The sequence below is a fragment of the Pelecanus crispus genome, chromosome 6 (genome assembly GCF_030463565.1).
Source record: "Pelecanus crispus isolate bPelCri1 chromosome 6, bPelCri1.pri, whole genome shotgun sequence".
NCBI lineage: Eukaryota > Metazoa > Chordata > Aves > Pelecaniformes > Pelecanidae > Pelecanus > Pelecanus crispus.
In genome coordinates, this window is record NC_134648.1 from 38109831 (window position 1) to 38127666 (window position 17836).

Genomic DNA, 17836 nt, shown 5'->3' on the forward strand with positions numbered 1-17836 from the left:
GCTCCTTTCAACAGATCAATTTCTAATGAACATGCTGCCACAACTAAGTCTACTTCAAAAAGTAAGAACAACTAAGCATCTCAATGTATTTACTTACCGTAGTAGAAGCAGCAGCAACTTCTTGGCTATGCTTTCTAAAAATAAAGGTACATCAGTAAATTAGTTTTGGTTTTTTTTTTAAAAAAAAAAGAAAGAAAAGTAGTAAAAAAGTACTCATTATTAAACTAAGTGTATAACAAGCTAACTTGTGTTTGCTGGGTGCTGAGTACACATGGATAAATTGAGTATGCAAAGACTGTACAGGATACAAATACACACCCAAAATAATTGACTGCCCTTAAAGTGGAGAGGGGGTGAAGAGATAGATTTACAGCAATTAACTAAAGATGAAGGCAATGCTAGAAGGTGCTGAACTCAGTAGTACCTGGTACCTTTAAAAATCTGTCCCACAATCTTTTTTTTCTTTCCATGGATTATTCATTTTTCCAGTAACAATGAGCTATTGAACAATAATGTATATGAGTATTAATCCAGCGGGCAAAAGATTCTGAGCTGGTTTTCCAGCCTGGCTGAAGAGCTTTGCGAATCCCAATCATTTTGAAAGGATGCAGCTGCTTAGTAATAAATAACTATAAACCTTGTGATGCACCTCTTCAGAAACGGTTCCCTCTTGTCTGGATATAGCATTCTGCAGAGAAGTTGTGTTATAAATTTACTAAACCCATCAAGAACAAAAAAAATCTCAAAACATGCATCCTATGCTAGTGTGTGCTTAGTGCAAAAAGATGTATAAAATCTTGACTGTGCAATAATAAAGAATAATAGAACATATTACATTTACATTGAGAGCATGAAATAGGATAACTAAATCCAAGCCTAACCGTTTTTGGAAAACATCAGATGAGGCATTTTCCACACCCATGCTGAAGTTGAATGATGAGCGGAACTCAATGGGCATACTCAAACGACAATATATCATGTCTGAATTGCTGTTCTGCGTGCCAAAGGTTTTGTGAGTAACTTTTAACCGAGGTGGACTCTCAATGGTTCCATCAATTCTCCATATCTAAAAATAATAGAAATAATTTTAAAATAATACTATTCCAAGAAAAATGCTGAAAACTTTCATTAAGCAACTAGAGGATGAGATAACTGAAAGAGTCAACTTAAATTTTTCAAAATGACTTAATTTCAAAACTGTGCAACTTTCTTTTCTGACAGGGAATCTAGCCTGAAGAGCAAGGGAAGCAACAGATTCAGTATATCCTGGCTACAGTAAATATTTTTAAGTTGTTCCATACAGCATTTAAAAAACCCCTATATATTTCATTAAATTAATTCATTTTGAGTGCACAAGTCATCGAAAAATTGCTTCACATGAATCAGTAGTTTTCTACCACAATGAGAAGAAATATCAGTTAGAATCCTTCAGATGATTATTATGAAGTCTGAGTCTGATATTATTATTTTCCCTTGTGCTGAAAAGTCAGTATGCTTTTAGACTCAGCGATAGCAACATTCCAAAAACTTTTAAAGACAGGAATACAGTTGAAATGATCCTGATAAATGGCAAAAAATGCTGAGATCATTTAGTTGGAATTCGGTGATGTGTATTTTGTTTAAAAGGAAATGTTCAAAGACAAGTATTACAGAATAATTGGCTAAACACCTAAATTAAAGTAAATGGCCTAGGGATTACAGTAAAAAACTGGTTGAGGAATTCAAACATGTCATTGTGGAATATATTCATATGGAGTATTTTGTACAAAACCTAGGATATATTATTCTGCTCTAGAGTAGATTAGTTAGGATTTGTGGAATTCCTATCACTGGTGCATCATAAGAATGAATGAAACAGGTATCACTCAGCAACACCACAGGTACACTTAAATGTTCCTCAGATTAGTGAAGTGGACTAAATCAGTCTTAGTTTAACTCACACTTCATTACCTTAAGTGATGTTGAATTCAGCTGAACAATTTTCAGATATGTAAGAAAAATGTATAGTAAAGAAGGTTTAAAAAAATGAAAGCAAATGTAAGATAGAATATAAAAAATGGCTCTAAGGAATCACAACTGACATGTTTCAAGTAGCTAACCATAACAACATAAATTAGTAAGACATATAATAGAACAGATAGGTATATCCATATGAATGGTAATACTGCCATAAATTAAGTCAGAAACAGACAAGACCATCTGGAATTATCTAAGAGTGACTTAATAGATTTATATGACAAACTATCTGATGACAGTAAGTATTAGTAAGGGTTTAATGTCTCAACTTGCTAAACAAACAGTTGATAAACAGGTGTCTCCTTAACACGTAATGTTACCTTAATGTGAGGATGATTTTCTGGCACATTGACAAATGTTGGTAAGCGTTTACTAAACCACATAGCAACATCTCGGTTCATGTTCACAGCAAAAGGTTCAAAACCTTCTTGAAGGCCACACATTGTATAATACTTGAATGTACTGGCATCCATTCCAAGGTTCATACGACCAATCTGAGATAGACCCAAGGCACAAATTGGAACAAAACCTAAGAAAATGATACAACAACAACAAAAAAACCAACCATAATTTATTTGGAGAACACAAGTATTCTATTTTGGATCCACCTAATGCAAACTAAACTTTTGCTCCTACAAGTAACGCACATGAAGTGATGACAGTAGCAAGGATTTAAAACCATCTTAAATACTAATACCTAAGTTCAATATAATTGCTACCAAAACCCCTGAGGACTTAGGCAATGAACGCACATTACACACACTATCCCATTTATTTAAACATTAAACCAGTTTAACAATTGTTATTAGTAAGTAGTAGTAGATTTGTGTGAAAAACAAACAAAAAAACGTCAAGAGGTAGTTTTGTGGACAATCAGATTTGAAAAACCAAGATTTGCTCAAGTCAGTTATTCATTTATTAGAAGAATCAGTTATCTTCATCATTTTCAGACTAATAAACATGTCTTTATGCAATAAGTTGGACACTGGAAGACAACCTTGGCTAGATCAAAGTTATTAACAAAAGTTAAGCGTGCTCTCTGAAGGCACTGAAGTTTCAAAAGGACTTTGAGATGAGGTTCATGTATCTCAGTACATCTGTTTAAAATGTAATTTGCCATCAGCAGCTATAAATTTGTTGCCAACCTTCATCCCTCCATCATTCATGATGGACAAATACACACTTCCTTAATGCTGGCATTTTTTATGACTGATTTTTTTTGGTCTCCATTTACCTGTAGCACCCAATAGACAGGGATGAAAGGCTGTTGAATTATTTCTCCATCTCTCAAGAAACAGAACTTGGAGCAACTTCAGGGAAAAGATGACAGTTCAACCTCTAAAGGAGAAATTTTCTCTCCTACACTTCAACTTTAAGCCTTCAGAAAAGCTCTCTTAAGGCAGTCCCTCATTCTCTACCATTAGAAAAACTGTATCAATGGTCAGACCAAAGAGAGCGAGCAATTGCAAAGTCTTCTGGCAATTACTAACGGGCATGAAGCTACTACTGGTTGGAGGAGATATGCTTCCAAAGAAATGTCAACTAAAAAATACAACAAAAGAGTTTGAAAATATTTCTTGCCTCCTTCAGTACAGTCATGTAGATATTACTGTTCAAAAAAGCAAAGGAAAAAAACACAAGAGGAAAAATAGCCCAGGAAAAGGAGAAATGCAGATAAGCTATGAATTGGATGGAGAAAAAACCCTACAAATCCATTTATGTTGCAAAGATTTGTTTTTTTCGTGCAACCTCTCACCACGTAGTACTCAATTTTGTCCTTCACAGACAAGAACATAAAATGTGTATGCTCCAGTGAGATAATCAGAGACTACATTTTCAGCTTTTGGGAATTTTTCAAGGTGCTTATTATTACCACTTCTTAACACTGAAGTTCAGTCCTGTGAGTAAGCCTAGCACGGCTTCAAGAAAATCTTCCCATTCTGATTGCTGAAATCCCATTAATATCTACTTGTAGTTAAAAGAAAAAAAAAAATCAATTTGTGCCATATAAGTGCTCCTAAAATAAAGTTTTATGAAGTTAATGTGTAGCACAGTCTGAAGGCTCACATCAATGAAATACGATTTCTCAGCTCACTAAGCCATTATGACAGCCTAGTTTTTCTGGGTTTTGTTTTGTTTTGTCTTCTCATAACCATGTAACTGTAAAAAGAAAATTACCACTTTCTATTCCAAAGTCAGCAAACGCAAGTTCTGAACCTTTACTGGTTATAAGCAACTCTCCATTCAGAGTAAAGATAATTGATTTGTCATCCAAGTTTATCATACAACCAACCACGTCTCCTGATTGCCAGCTTCGTCCAAAGAATCCACCGCCTTGATGCCAACGCTGGCCCTGAGCAAAAAAAACCAAGTAAATAAACACCATGCTAAAATTAAAAAATAAAACACAAAATAAATGAAGTAAAACAATCAAATATTTCACCTTCCAGGATCTCAAAGTAATTTGCAAACAGTACTGATCATGGCTTTCAGATAACTAATTTAATTATCTTAGTTATTTCACATAGAGAAACCTAGGCATATGCAAAATATGCAAACAGCAATTTAGAACCTGGATGATAACCACTGTTCACTGGATTCCACTTCTCACATGCAGTGTCATTATCATCCTTCTGGTCCTTTAGGAGTCAAGTTGGGGAAGAAAGAATGTGCAGAAAGCAGAAAAGACAGAAAAGGGAAAACAGAACTGTGGTCTTCTCTTCCAGTCATTGAAGAAACTTTGTTTTATTTTTGTAAAACACCACTTATAAAAAAAGTGAAGTGAGTGCTATATTTTGGTTATGCTTATGACAGACTTCTTTACTCAGTTGGGTATATCCTAGAAAGATAGATATAAACCAACACACCTTTGTGTAGCATAATTTCAATGACCAGAACCAAAATGTAGATATGATCCAGCATGAAACAGAACACAGAGATATCTTTATATGAATCAAAAATATTCCAATAGTTGATCTGGAATATACAGAGGAAACCTATATTGTAGTTCTCTGCCTAGCCTGTTCATAGGTTAAAAAAAGATAAAGATGTACTGACTTTGCTTCCTTCAAATACAAATGCTTGGTCATCAGCTCCCAGCTCTATGTCAGGTCGACAGCCTGGCCTGGCCCAGCCGACACGCATATCTCCACCTGTCACAGCTTCAAATTCAAAGTACCACTTTCCAGACTTCACTGCATAAGACTGTTCTACTCTGAAAAATCGTATCTTGTCGATGCTGACTTTTTCCACTGTTTGGTCAGCTGTAAAAATAAACAGAAAAAACCCCCACCTTTTATAATTAGATGAAATGATAAATGCCACTGTTTAGCTTTTCATCTGTCCCCAGTATTTTCTGTCTCTGAAAACAGCCATTATCTATCATTGCATGTTTAAGAAACTTCACAGTAAACGCTGAAAAAGGAGGAACAGTAATCAGCATATAGAGACTACCACATTCTAATTCTATACAGGATGAGTGTTTATCCGCTATTTAGAATCAGAATATTACAAAGTATCACCCAATGCAGAGCCCCCCCCCCAAAACTGACTAGAAGAGACCTCAGAAGTGTAAGATTACTACATGCAATACAATCCAATGCAATAATGCAGTATTACAACACAACAAAATACTTTCCTACACAAGTCAATACATTTAGAACATTTTAAAAAAAATTATCAAATAAGTTTTGTTTCAGTTTGGATCTTTGGCAAAAAATTACAGTGGTATAGCAAATATGAAGAAAACCTTCTAAACAAATTTCTGCTCCTAATTTCAATAAAAAAAAAAAATATTGAACTTGGTGCACTTCTTTGACTACTTCTTAAGAACTGCATTTGACTTGAAATAGTCAAACCTAATCTGCATACAATGTAAAAAATTCTTTTAAATTAATCCCATATTATTTTCTTTCTTTCATTATTTCCAAATGAAAACCAGTAGGTCCAGTCACACTTCAGATTTTCTCCAATCTAAAAATCATGGAAATTAGAATTATCATATCATTAACTATAACTGATCTTAAAAAAAAAAATTCTAAGTAATATACAAGTCATTTTCAAAGTATATTTGCACCTTTCATTAAAGTCCACTGCAAAAATACACTACCATTAATTCATCTCTTATGTTTTTCCTATCTATTTCAGTGTTTCCCAGCACTGAGGAAAAAAAAGGTCATGATTCTTACTGAAAGTACATACCTATCTCTTGGTCAGGTGGCTCAATACTATAACCATAGCCCGCAAATGTTCTAACAGCTTCACGGAGGCTATCTCTGTTTGATTTTTTAGTACGTTCATCTAATAATGCATATGGCACTAGCCGAGGATTACGTTTGTTCTTAAGATCCTAAAAGAGGTTATAAAAAAGAACAAGAATAAAACTGTGTTTAAAAATCACAAAGATTTTATATAATGAGACAGAGTGTATTCTGAAATAATGTTAAGATTACAGGAGAGAAACGATGTTGATGAAGAACAGTTCTATGAATGCAAGCCCAATTGTTAATAATATTAAACACCTAAAGACAAGAATGAAAGAGAAGTATGGAAATATATTCTCATACATCCTGAAGCTGGAGCCACGCAGGTCTGACAATCTACTCAGACTTGCATGGGCAGGGCTTCTTTTCATGCTACCCACCCTTCTAACTTTTCCAGACATTACATGACATTCAGTATTTACCCTCTTCTTTAACACGCCCAACTGATGTTCTAGAAAACAAAATCTCATGTTCCTTACTTATTCCAAATGCATCTAAAGAAGTCCTTACCTGCTGAATGCCATAGGTCCATCCTTGCTTTATTCTGTCTTTTGCCCAGACGTTATGCGCATTTTCTGCTAGTCTGTCAACTAGAAATTCTTGAGAAGATAACAATTTCACTTCAGAAAGATCAAGAGGGGCAGGTTTATATCCATTTGACATCATGTAACTGTAAGTCAAGACAGGAAAACAGAGACTCAATACCCCAATGATGGTATTTAAAGTTTTCTATGTGGCATTCACAGGATGGGGTTCACTTTCTCTCTCCACTTTTCAATCTCCTACTCTCCCATTTCTTTGCAAAAATCCTGCATTGCATTGGGTCATTGACTAGGATATAACCTGTATTCTAGCAGAGAGTTTCATTTTCCACCTACTTGCACCCTATCTAATTAAATGTGACCCAGATCCGTATGTGCATCTCTAAATAGTTGCTATGAAAAGAACAAATTGTTATTAAATGAGTACTCTTTACTTTTTTTTTTATAGTTGTCATTCAAACCTATCAAGTAATTTCTATTTTAAAGATCTGCATTATGACTTCTTATGACATTATTTTTTAACCACTACTAAGTATTGTATTTTTTTTATATCCTAGTCTGTAAAGATTGCGTTACCATTTTTCCAACAGAAGAAAACATATTTTAACTATTTTTCTTCCCACTTTTTCACTGAATAGGAATTTTAGTAGTTTTTTAGTAGTTGGTATTACCCTCTCCAACCCTTCCACATAGTATAAAGACTACTCTGCTGTTTTAGACATATGCAGACTCACTCTTGCTCAGATCATTTCCATTTGTTAGGATGATTCATGTAGGCAGAAGATATTTTAGCAAGAGTCAGAAACTAAGATTTATTTGTTCTGTTATTGAAGACAATAGTATCAAACCAGTATGATGACAGACTGTAGTATGAACCTTGGCAAGGGTTCTTTTTGCTTTTTTTCAATTAATGCCATCAACTGGATCAAAATTACCATCTCCCATTATCATAAAACTATTTTACTGCTCTCTTTAAAAACCTAACTTTGTTTCTGATGGGTAAAGCTGTTTCAGGAGCAAGGACAACTTGTGGGTTGATAAACTGATGTGAAATGGCAAGTATCCAAATCACTGTTTCTGTCTTCAAGTTTTGTTGCAGGACAGGGTTTTAATCTGTTGAACAGGACTACAGAATCCCCAAAGACGAGGCTAAAATACAGATGTAATTCTTGATTAATCTTTGCCACTTTTGGGGTGATTACTACTGATGACTTACAGATGTCTAAATAAAAAAGATCATTCAACTAGTTTAGCTCTAACTGCTGTAGTTTAGCTACCAAATAAAAATTAAAGCAAAAACCCAACTGTATTTTACGCAATAATCTACGTATTTACATTTTCTAGAAATGTGCAACATTATAAGAACAGTAATTTTCTATTTTTTCCTCTTCTTTAAATAAATGCATTAATAATGTCTCTGGAAATGCGTGTATGTTGAGCAAACCTTTTCTTGGAGGGGAGGGAAGGAGATGTACAAATTGAAATAGGAGTTACGGGAAAACGGCATACCCTCTTTCAATTAGATCAATTTACCATCATATACATATACTGTTCTTTGTTATGTGATAGAAAAGCACTGAAATGTTGCTTTTAACTTTGGATTATCTATTCTAAGATGATGTAACACAGATATAATTGCATGTGTTTTAAGCATGTGACTATTTGTGTCTCTGTGAATCACTCCACAAGGTGATGAAATGCAGCAGTATTCACAGTCAACCATCATCGCAGGCAAAGCAACGGACCAACCATGTGCTCTGTAAGTCCGTATCAAGTATGGGGTTCACATCAAGTATTTTTTAAATGACCTTACAATATTTTTGTTTAATTAATACCCTGTAGTTACAAATAATATATAACAGTTATCATAAGGTACATACTTTTTAGGAAGTTTAACTTTTTTAAGATCTTCCTCTGCTGCTGGATGAGCATGAACAATGTGACATCCAAGGGCCAAAAGGGTTCTGCCAACATAAAAAAATGGCAGTAGTGAAACACAACATTATAGTGCTCACCCATTCTATAAATTTCTTTCGGTTTTAGTACAAATACGCAGAACTAATGATATTTAAAAATAAGGGAAGTCATTCAAAATAATGGAATTTCAGAACCAAAATATTTTAACTTATAATAAATAAATAATAAATAAATAATAATGAAATAATAACTAAAATAATAAAAAATAATAAATAATATAATAAAACCTTCAAAGTCTAAAAAGGTACAAATCTGTGGCTTGAAAGTTATGCCACTTCATTAAAACCAACAGGATTTGGTGGTGGTTTTTTCTTTGCATCTCTGTAGAGACAAGATTTTTCTGAATTGCTCTGAATGTGTTCCTGGAACTTCTAGCAAAGTTAGCAGAACACACTTTGAATGAGATATTCTAATGTTTTTGTATCTTACAACAGTATGAAGTGCTTGAAAAAAAATTAAAAAAATAAACTTTATTTTCTTTTAAATTTAAAGCTCACTTGAGGGTTTCAGTTGACATTTGTAGATTATAATTCTTCTCTGTCTCAGGTAATTTTGAGAATTCCACAAGACAAGGATGATGCCTTTTATTATCATCCCGTATCTGTAACAAAGCAATAGAAAAGAGTACTTTGCTGATATCAGATTCGAGACAATATCAGAGTAAAAAATCAGTTAATTCTTTGCAATAATGAAGACATTGCGAACAATACCATTTATCTTTGTTCAATGACAGTTACTCATCATTATATAAATCAACTTTCCCATGATTCATTTATAATGCACACTGTAAGTACTCCTCCATAACCAACAAAATCAGAAAAAAATGTAGCTATTTCGTATGTTCTGCATAAATACATGAAACACAAGAAAGCAAGCCTGTAAAATCAGTGAATATTTCTGCTGAATGCCTGAGCAATATGTGCTCAATAGAGCACAATCTGATCCACTGTATACATTCTGATTCAAAAACCTTAAAGAATCATTTGGTAATGTTTTCCAAATTCTACTGGAATAATAAAGCAGAGCACTCTTTCTGATATTGACACAAATCTTTGCATACTTATCCAACTCAATTAAAAATGCTCTTTCATTCAGCGCCAAGTGCTTCTATCCTGATGGCAACTAAGAGTCACAACATTTCACATACAAAAACATTTTTCAATTGCCAAAGCTCAGAAACATTAAAAAGGTTAGTAAAGCTCAGCATTTCAATAGCCATGACATTTTAGCAGATAGTATGATAGAGTTATTGAAGAAAAAGGTAAATCAAGTCCGTAAGTAAAAATGACAGAAGAGAATGAAAAAGATTTTTCTGAGGTAGGATACAGTTGTGATGGGCACATGGATGACTACCCCAGTAAATCTGAATTTGAAAAGAAGCAAGATGAAATAGTCTAAATACAAGACAGAATATGGCCTCTAGAATTTTATATTACTAGGGGAAGGTACCAATTTTAATATAACTGTTGAATTTAATATAATATTCTGAATATAATAGTCTTGGCCTACCCTTTTAACTCTTTTTCATTTGGTGGCATGCATTGGGCAGGGAATGCCTTGTCATACGCGTTTAAATAACGTTGACCAGATGGCCTTACTCTCTTCAAGCTGTTAGGTTATACCACATTATAAGGGATCATTATAATGATAAGTTTTAACTGTAACTAATTAAATAAAAAACATGAGCTTTAAGGAATTTGAATATTTACAAAAGTCATGAAAACCTTTTCTCCGTTATCAACAGAAGCAAATTTCCACAACAGACTTTTTGCTTGTTATCTCTTTGATCCCCAGCACTAGAGTAACTAAAGAGTTAGCTGAGGTGTTACTTACTATTGGTATGATTTTCAGTAGAATTCCATCTAGCAGCTAGTATATTTCTCAATTAAGACATTTTTTCAAATGGTTGATTACTTACAGTGCTCAATTATGTACCTTATTTATATTCCAAATTTGCCTTCTAATCACTAGTTAATATCACTGTCTCCTGCCAGCTTACTTGTTCATCTATTGTTAGTAATGTATAGACCACCATTAAGTACTCGATCAACTTCCAAGTCCAGGTTTTCTGGTAGAATACTTAACCTAATACAGGTGACTGTACCCAGACAGGTCATTCAAAACATACCTTGCCATATGTCCAGCCCAGTTCTATTTTGTTCATTCCCCAGAGTTCATGGATATTTTCAGCTAGTTTGTCCCTGATCTTTTCAAGATGAAAAGGAAGAGCAACCTAAGAAAAGAGTGTAACAATTCCACAAATAAGGAAAGGTTCCAGTTACCACACCTTGTAGATCCAAGATCATCTAGTTCAGTTAAATACACCAAAACACACAAATGATTGCTAAGAAAGGGGGCAAGCTAGCTTAGTTTTTATATTGTGAATTTAAATTTTGTTAAGACATATATTACAACGCCATTACTGCATACTTAACATACCTGACTGGTGTCTATTGGACAAGGGATAAAGGAAGCTTGGGAGAGGAACTGTGTTGTACCCAGCAAATCCCTCACTCCATCAGAATCTCTCTTGTATTCTTTCACTGGTTCCAGTTTCATCTTCTCTTTTGGAAGCAACGCTTCATAACAAGGAGCATAGCCAGCAGGAGGCAGAAATTTAAACTCTCCATGACGTCCACCCAATAAGAAACGAACTCTGTGCAATTTTCAATGAAGAAATTATTCTCTTAAATAGTCAGCATATACTAACATTAGAAATAAATCATTTAGAAACTTAAACATTTATTTGAATAGCATTTACAAAAATGCAGGTGTATTTCATGCTTTGATAAACACCACAGAGTTACCAAGCATTCATACTAGCAGATTCTATCAATAACACAACCCACTATTTTTTGAAAATTTGTTTTGGCCAAAGCAAAAACTAATTATTCAGTGCAGCAGCATATTTAAAAAAAAAAAAGTTTCTTACTTAAAATCAAATGGTTGTAAATTGTAAAATTTTTAATGCATTTAAATTATTTGAAACACAAATCTAGTTTAAATCAGATTGTTACTCAAAAAAATCCCATATGCACTATTTATATACCACTTAAACGTTTTAAAGTAACTTCTCAGTGCACTCATGCAGGCAGTTGGCACATGAGGAAAAAAGCCCAGACGACATGGTGAAAAAACCCACTATAATCATATAATACATAAATCAAGCAAACAAAATTATACCTCATACTACAACTGGGAATGAGTTTCAGAAGCATAAATAAGATTTCTACTAAACTCCTAAAGTTTTCTGTTTCTCCTCAGATACATCTTTTTCATATAAATTTAAGAGTATACCAGGAAAAACAACAGAGACAAAAACTATCCAACTTCATACTTTGGTCTTCATGTAGGCAAACTCTAGAGGTAAACAACCACAGAAAATTTAAAACAGTTGTTATCTCTAGGAAACAGCCCATACATTTGTTGTGATAGGGTGACCAGAATAAGCCTATACCACTTTTCACTTAAACTTCTAGAAATACTAGAACTATCAGATCAACATATTTCATTGCCAGTAAGAGACATTAATAACATAAAAACAGGAGAAAAATTAAGACACACAAGTTTTCTCAAACAGGATGTGCATAAGCACAAGTCACAAGTATCTGAAATGGTCAATATCCACAAGAAATATATTATTATTGATTACTTCTATTAAGCTTGAACTTTGTAATTTCATTTTGAAAGCACATTGTTTAAAATATTTGAATGATCCCAAGGCAGCTGAATGTTGGAGATGACAACTTTGAGCTTAGACCTCTCCTTATGGCAAGCCCCCACACAGATCAAAATACTTTAAAAATAAAAAGGAGGTCAATTTTATTTTAGGACCCAGAAGTCTAACTTCCTAAATAGACAAAAGTCAAAGAAAGAATCGAAATGAAAAAAATATCATACAATTCTTCCTTTGCCAACCACACCCCAGGAAATCATTCCTCGCTTCCTGCCAACTTGGTCAAATTTTCCGAGTTGTAGCAAACCATTCAATCTCACCTGATCTTTATGATGTTCTCATTCCACCCGAGGCCTGTTTTCTCCCTGCTCTTCACTGCAGTATCTAAACCTCCACACAGGCTATATCCTCCTAATGCTGCACACTCTCTTTTAAAAACCTGAACACTCCACAAAAACTGCAGCTTTTTGTCTCATTTTAAAAGAAATGTTCAGATCTTTCAGTCTGAAAAACTTGTGTTAATTTATCTGACCTTAACCTTAAAAAGAACCCTCCTGAAAATCAAATATAAAACAATGTAACTCCTAAAAGACAGCTAGAAATAGTTAAACAGATTGATTTAGGTTCATTACTACTCCTTTTGCTTCATTTTGGAGTTGGGCTGTACATAGGCAACTGCTCTTAACATTCTAGCAGTTTGCTAGCAGCTATACTTAGTTTTTGTAGCCTGAATGACAAGACTATGCTAAAATTGTCTTTTGCTTACTACAAAGGCTGTCTGTGAAAGACAAGACCCCCATGATAACAGTATTTAATGTACCTCATGTTTAATTACTAAAAGCACCAGGCATTGACTTTTAAGATGACTTTTCATGTCAACACACCCAGACCCCTAACTTCCCTAAAAACATGTTGGATGGCTCATTTAAAGTTAATCTCACATTTCATTTCTTTATCTCTGCATTTACACACTTTTTAAAAAGAGGCTAAATAGATCTGAATAGAAGAAAAGAAAAACAGAAGAAAAGGAAATGAATTCTCAATACAGAGTTGCTGTTTAAATTGCTTGATTATTTGAATGGCCATATTGTAGTACTACAGGTAGAGCTTGTAGCACCACTGGGAGAAGGAGAAAAAAATGGGATAGATAGGGAGAAAATTCTACATTAAAAAACAGAATAAGAGACAGTGCGGGTAAGCAGGTGCTGACACGGGTTTAGAGAGGAAAAACTGATGATGGAATGATGAAGCAGACCCAGAATAAGAGACTGAAAAAGTCATAGAAAGCAGAGGAAAAGCAGATAAGCCACAACAGAAGTAGCAACACAAGAGTTTGTGCCCAGTGCAGAACACCCTCCTTCACTCATGAACTCAGGATTCCCACGTAATAACATTTCTCTGATATTAACAGACACAGAAGATGACATATAACCTGTGTGGTGGTACATCTCCCCCCCTCCCTGTTTTTCTGTTCTGTTTTTCCCCTTTACTTCGGCTACTTTACAATCTCAGGAATTCACAGGCCGCAGCCTTTGTGTAGCGAGTTGGTCAGTTAAGCGCCCCTTAATTGTACCAGAAACTCCTATATGGCTGGAGCAGAGAGCGGCCCTGTTCTTATCGACATTCACATTATGGCTACCGAGGGGAACGAGAACAAACAGCTACCCCGGACAGCCTTGAAACAGGGTGGTATCATCGCTGCTGGAATTCCAGCAACAAGCCGACCCAAATTGTGGCTCGGATGGAAATTTACTGGTGATTAAAGTCAATCATCTCACAATCCTATAAATGGCAGTCCTAAGTGAGGCCCTTTGAGCTCTCCTGGACCGCTGCGGGCTGCACCAGCATCTCCCTCTGATCGAAATGTCTCTCAGAGTCAGCAAAAACTAGCAGACTCCGAAAGTCTGCTGCTACCAGAACTCCATTGCCGGAGATGGACAACGGAGCCTGGGCTGCTGATATTCTTCACTCCTCGAGACTCTACTCTCGCCCGCTGAGAAATGCCAAGGCATTAGACGTGAGTATTTCACTAAACTCGAGGGGAATTTTTAACAGGTATACTATTTTCATATATGCATTTATAGTTGTAAGTGTGCATGCATGAATCAATTTAAGTAGTTTTGTAGATGTATCATTTAATTTTAAAAGGAGTTTTATATTGCTGTACTATTCTTATAGCATTACTCTCCTAAACCATTGACCAAGTCTGAGGCTGAGTGGGCCCAGCTGCACCTCGGCTCCTCTCTGAGAAGGAGTCTAGAAAGCAAGGGGGTCCATTCTAAACCTCATCACTCAACGGGAGGGTTTCCGTATCCCCTACATATGATTCCTTTCTCTCTCATATAATCCAATTTCCTTTATATATTTTTTCCTATGTACTAGATATACATACATGCATATATATACGTTATCCTTATCCATATAAACCGTTGACCAAGTCTGAGACTAGGACTAGACCTAGCCGCACCTCGGCTTCTCTCTGAGAGGGAGTTTAGAAAGCAAGGGGGTCTAGTCTAAACCTCGCGACTCAACGGGAGGGCCCCCCCCCGTATATACGCAATGCTTTTATGAAACATTTTAACTTGTGATTTAATTCTCTTTCATGTGCTTCTATGTAGTAATAGAGTGAACCTTGCCATCTTTGAATCTGTAACTAAGTCACTGTTTTGATCAATTTTGTCTAATCACTTTATTAATCATTGATGATTGAGTGCTATTGAAAATATTATAATTAAATTCTGCAATTTGCTACAAGTAAATTCTAACTGTTACTAAATCAACCTGTGTAAAGTCACTCATTCATAGTGAATTGACACAATCAGCAGGATTCACAAACCTGCATTCGTGACAACCTGCTACTGCCATCAGCTATTAACTACAAATGAAAATGCTCTCACAAAATACACAAGCAACGTCAAATAACAGTGAAGAAAAATAATTACACCAGTTTAGGCATATTTTTTAGAGAAAAAAAGTAATGAATGTTTTCAAAAGCTCTTGTACTAATGGAGCTACACAGTGGGGTCACTCCCAGAGAATAAACGAAAATTCATTCATTAAGCCCTTCCCAGGCCTCCTTTATTCTGTTTGGTCTCCATTAGTATTCTCACCTGCGAGGTTCTCTTAAGCATGAGATGCTCAAAGTGCTTATGTATTGATCACAGAAGGAAAAGCCCACAGAGAACTAGTTATCTGATTTACTTCACCTCAGAGAAACAAAGATTTTTTTTCTTAATTGCTAAATGTATGAACCGTTTATAACCTGAGCTTTCTTTCACTTATGAAAGCTATCTACTGTCTATTCTGGCCATTCTGAACCTTTACTTCTCAAAATTTACCATGTGTAAGAGAAACTTTCCTTTAAATAAAAGCCAGCTGTTTGCATCTTTTCACTCCTTCACCACAATCCCTTACTCTGCTCCTGATTATTTCTTCTAAGTTTGGCGGTTTCTGGCAGCTACTGACATCTAGACTGTTTGCATTTTTTCACAATGAAAAATTTTCATAACTTATCCATATTTTATGCAGAAATCATGCTCAACCTACAAAAGACAGAAAAATTCCAACCTTTCTTACTGAAGAATTCTCCTTAATTATCTTTATGTCTTTCCTTCCTAAAATTATTGCCTGTCAATACCAGCAATACAGATGCTCTAAGATGAACTGAACAGAAATTGGTCATGTTATAACAACAGCGCAAGAGCTAGTCTTTTGTTGTTGTGTTGGCTTTGTAATGTTAAGTATTTTGGCCACTTAGGTAGACTGATATTTGCAGAAGATTTTCTGAATGAATTAAAGGTAAGATAACAATAGAAGCCTGAAAATGGTAAGTTCGAATCTCAGTATTTTAGCTACAAAACAGGTAAGAAATAGGCAATATTAGTAATGAGATTCCAAAACTGCTTCTCATCAGTTCTTTGTGTTTCCTACTGTGAATATAGTATCAGTTTTCATGATGATTTAGGGTTTTTACTTCCAGCTGAGAAAGCCAGTGAGAACTTTAATTAGTGCCAAATGTGGTACTGTGTTTCTAATGTGCTTTTTTTTCACTGATAATTGGAACGAGACAAAATTAATTTCCCCTAGGTCACCAAATACCCATAAAATAATAGTTTTTAGACACTGTGACTTGGTCAAATTGCTAACAGGCTCACTTTTCACCCTTAAGTGAAATCATCCTAAACAAATCAGTACTTTCCTGCCTCCCTCCCTCCCAGCTGCTGGCTGGGCAGAGCCAAAACAACAAAACAGAAAAATCATACATGAACTTGGACAATATTTTGCATGACAAGACAGCAAAGGAAACAACAATTAAAATTAAGTTGTACTTACTTTACACCTGCTGATAAGCTTACAACAGGGAAGAAAAACCCTTCTGTACTGAAGTTCTCAAACATTCCTTGTACAGGCTGTCCATTAATGCGGAATGAAATGCTGGGTACACCTAAATCCAAGCAGCAGCTAACCACATCATCAGATGCTAATAAATGCTGATTGACGGATGCTACAGCTCTGGGTACTCGACCTAGGATAAAAGCATCCAGTAATCAGAAGCTTTAAGCAGACTCTCACAGATTTAACAATGGAATTCTTTCCTGAAAAACACCATCAAGTTTTTTGTTCGCTGTCACAAAGACATGATCTTGCCTTCATGTGTTTTATGAATGGTTCTGCTTTTAGAGACAGTGAGTCAACATTCTTCAAACTGATATGTGGCAGAGAAGTGCATAAACTGAGCAAATCACTTGAGAGCTCTGACACTGTTCACAAGATGGAACATGCTCTGCTCAAATCACACACGTTCACACTGTAGCCTGAATGCAACAGTACGGAGGCACAGTAAATGATGCCCTCTTCATAAAGCTAACATTGATATATCCATTTTTTTTTCTTTACTTATTTGTAAAGTACCATATCCACATATCTCTGAATATTCAGTGGTGAGACACTGGAACAGGTTCCCCAGAGAAGTTGTGGATGCGTTCAAGGTCAAGTTGGACGGGGATTTGAGGATCCTGGTCTAGGGAAAGATGTCCCTGCCCATGGTGGGGGTGTTGGATTAGATGATCTTTAAAGGTCCCTTCCAACCCAAACCATTCTTTGATTCTATAATTCTACTGGAGCTGTGACTATGACCAATATCCAGGTTTACAGTATCAAGAGGCAGAATTGTATACCGAGTTATCAAAAAATGGATCAAGAACTTAATGTGCCAGGTTTTCTTTATCAACTACAGCTGTACACTAAACAGAGGGAGCTTCATTTTCCTTATCCAGGGAAGTGGAACCTTACAGCCATGCACAGGACTCAGCAATTATAGTAACAAGTAACTAGAGGTAATATACCTGCAGTAATCTAACGAT

At 35.3% G+C, this 17836-nt stretch overlaps 1 protein-coding gene across 1 annotated transcript in view; it reads right to left on the minus strand.

Moving 5' to 3' along the window:
• Window positions 1-17836, minus strand: part of RYR3 (ryanodine receptor 3) — a 203530-nt gene that overhangs the window by 128485 nt on the left and 57209 nt on the right. Inside the window, exons 19-30 of the mRNA XM_075713037.1 lie at window positions 16806-16998; window positions 11237-11453; window positions 10926-11030; window positions 9295-9398; window positions 8701-8784; window positions 6789-6948; window positions 6217-6364; window positions 5074-5279; window positions 4195-4369; window positions 2337-2545; window positions 882-1066; window positions 98-134 (exon numbers count right to left, since the gene is read on the minus strand). Coding sequence (XP_075569152.1) covers window positions 98-134; window positions 882-1066; window positions 2337-2545; window positions 4195-4369; window positions 5074-5279; window positions 6217-6364; window positions 6789-6948; window positions 8701-8784; window positions 9295-9398; window positions 10926-11030; window positions 11237-11453; window positions 16806-16998 — 1823 coding nt within the window. The remainder of the gene's footprint in view (window positions 1-97; window positions 135-881; window positions 1067-2336; window positions 2546-4194; window positions 4370-5073; window positions 5280-6216; window positions 6365-6788; window positions 6949-8700; window positions 8785-9294; window positions 9399-10925; window positions 11031-11236; window positions 11454-16805; window positions 16999-17836) is intronic.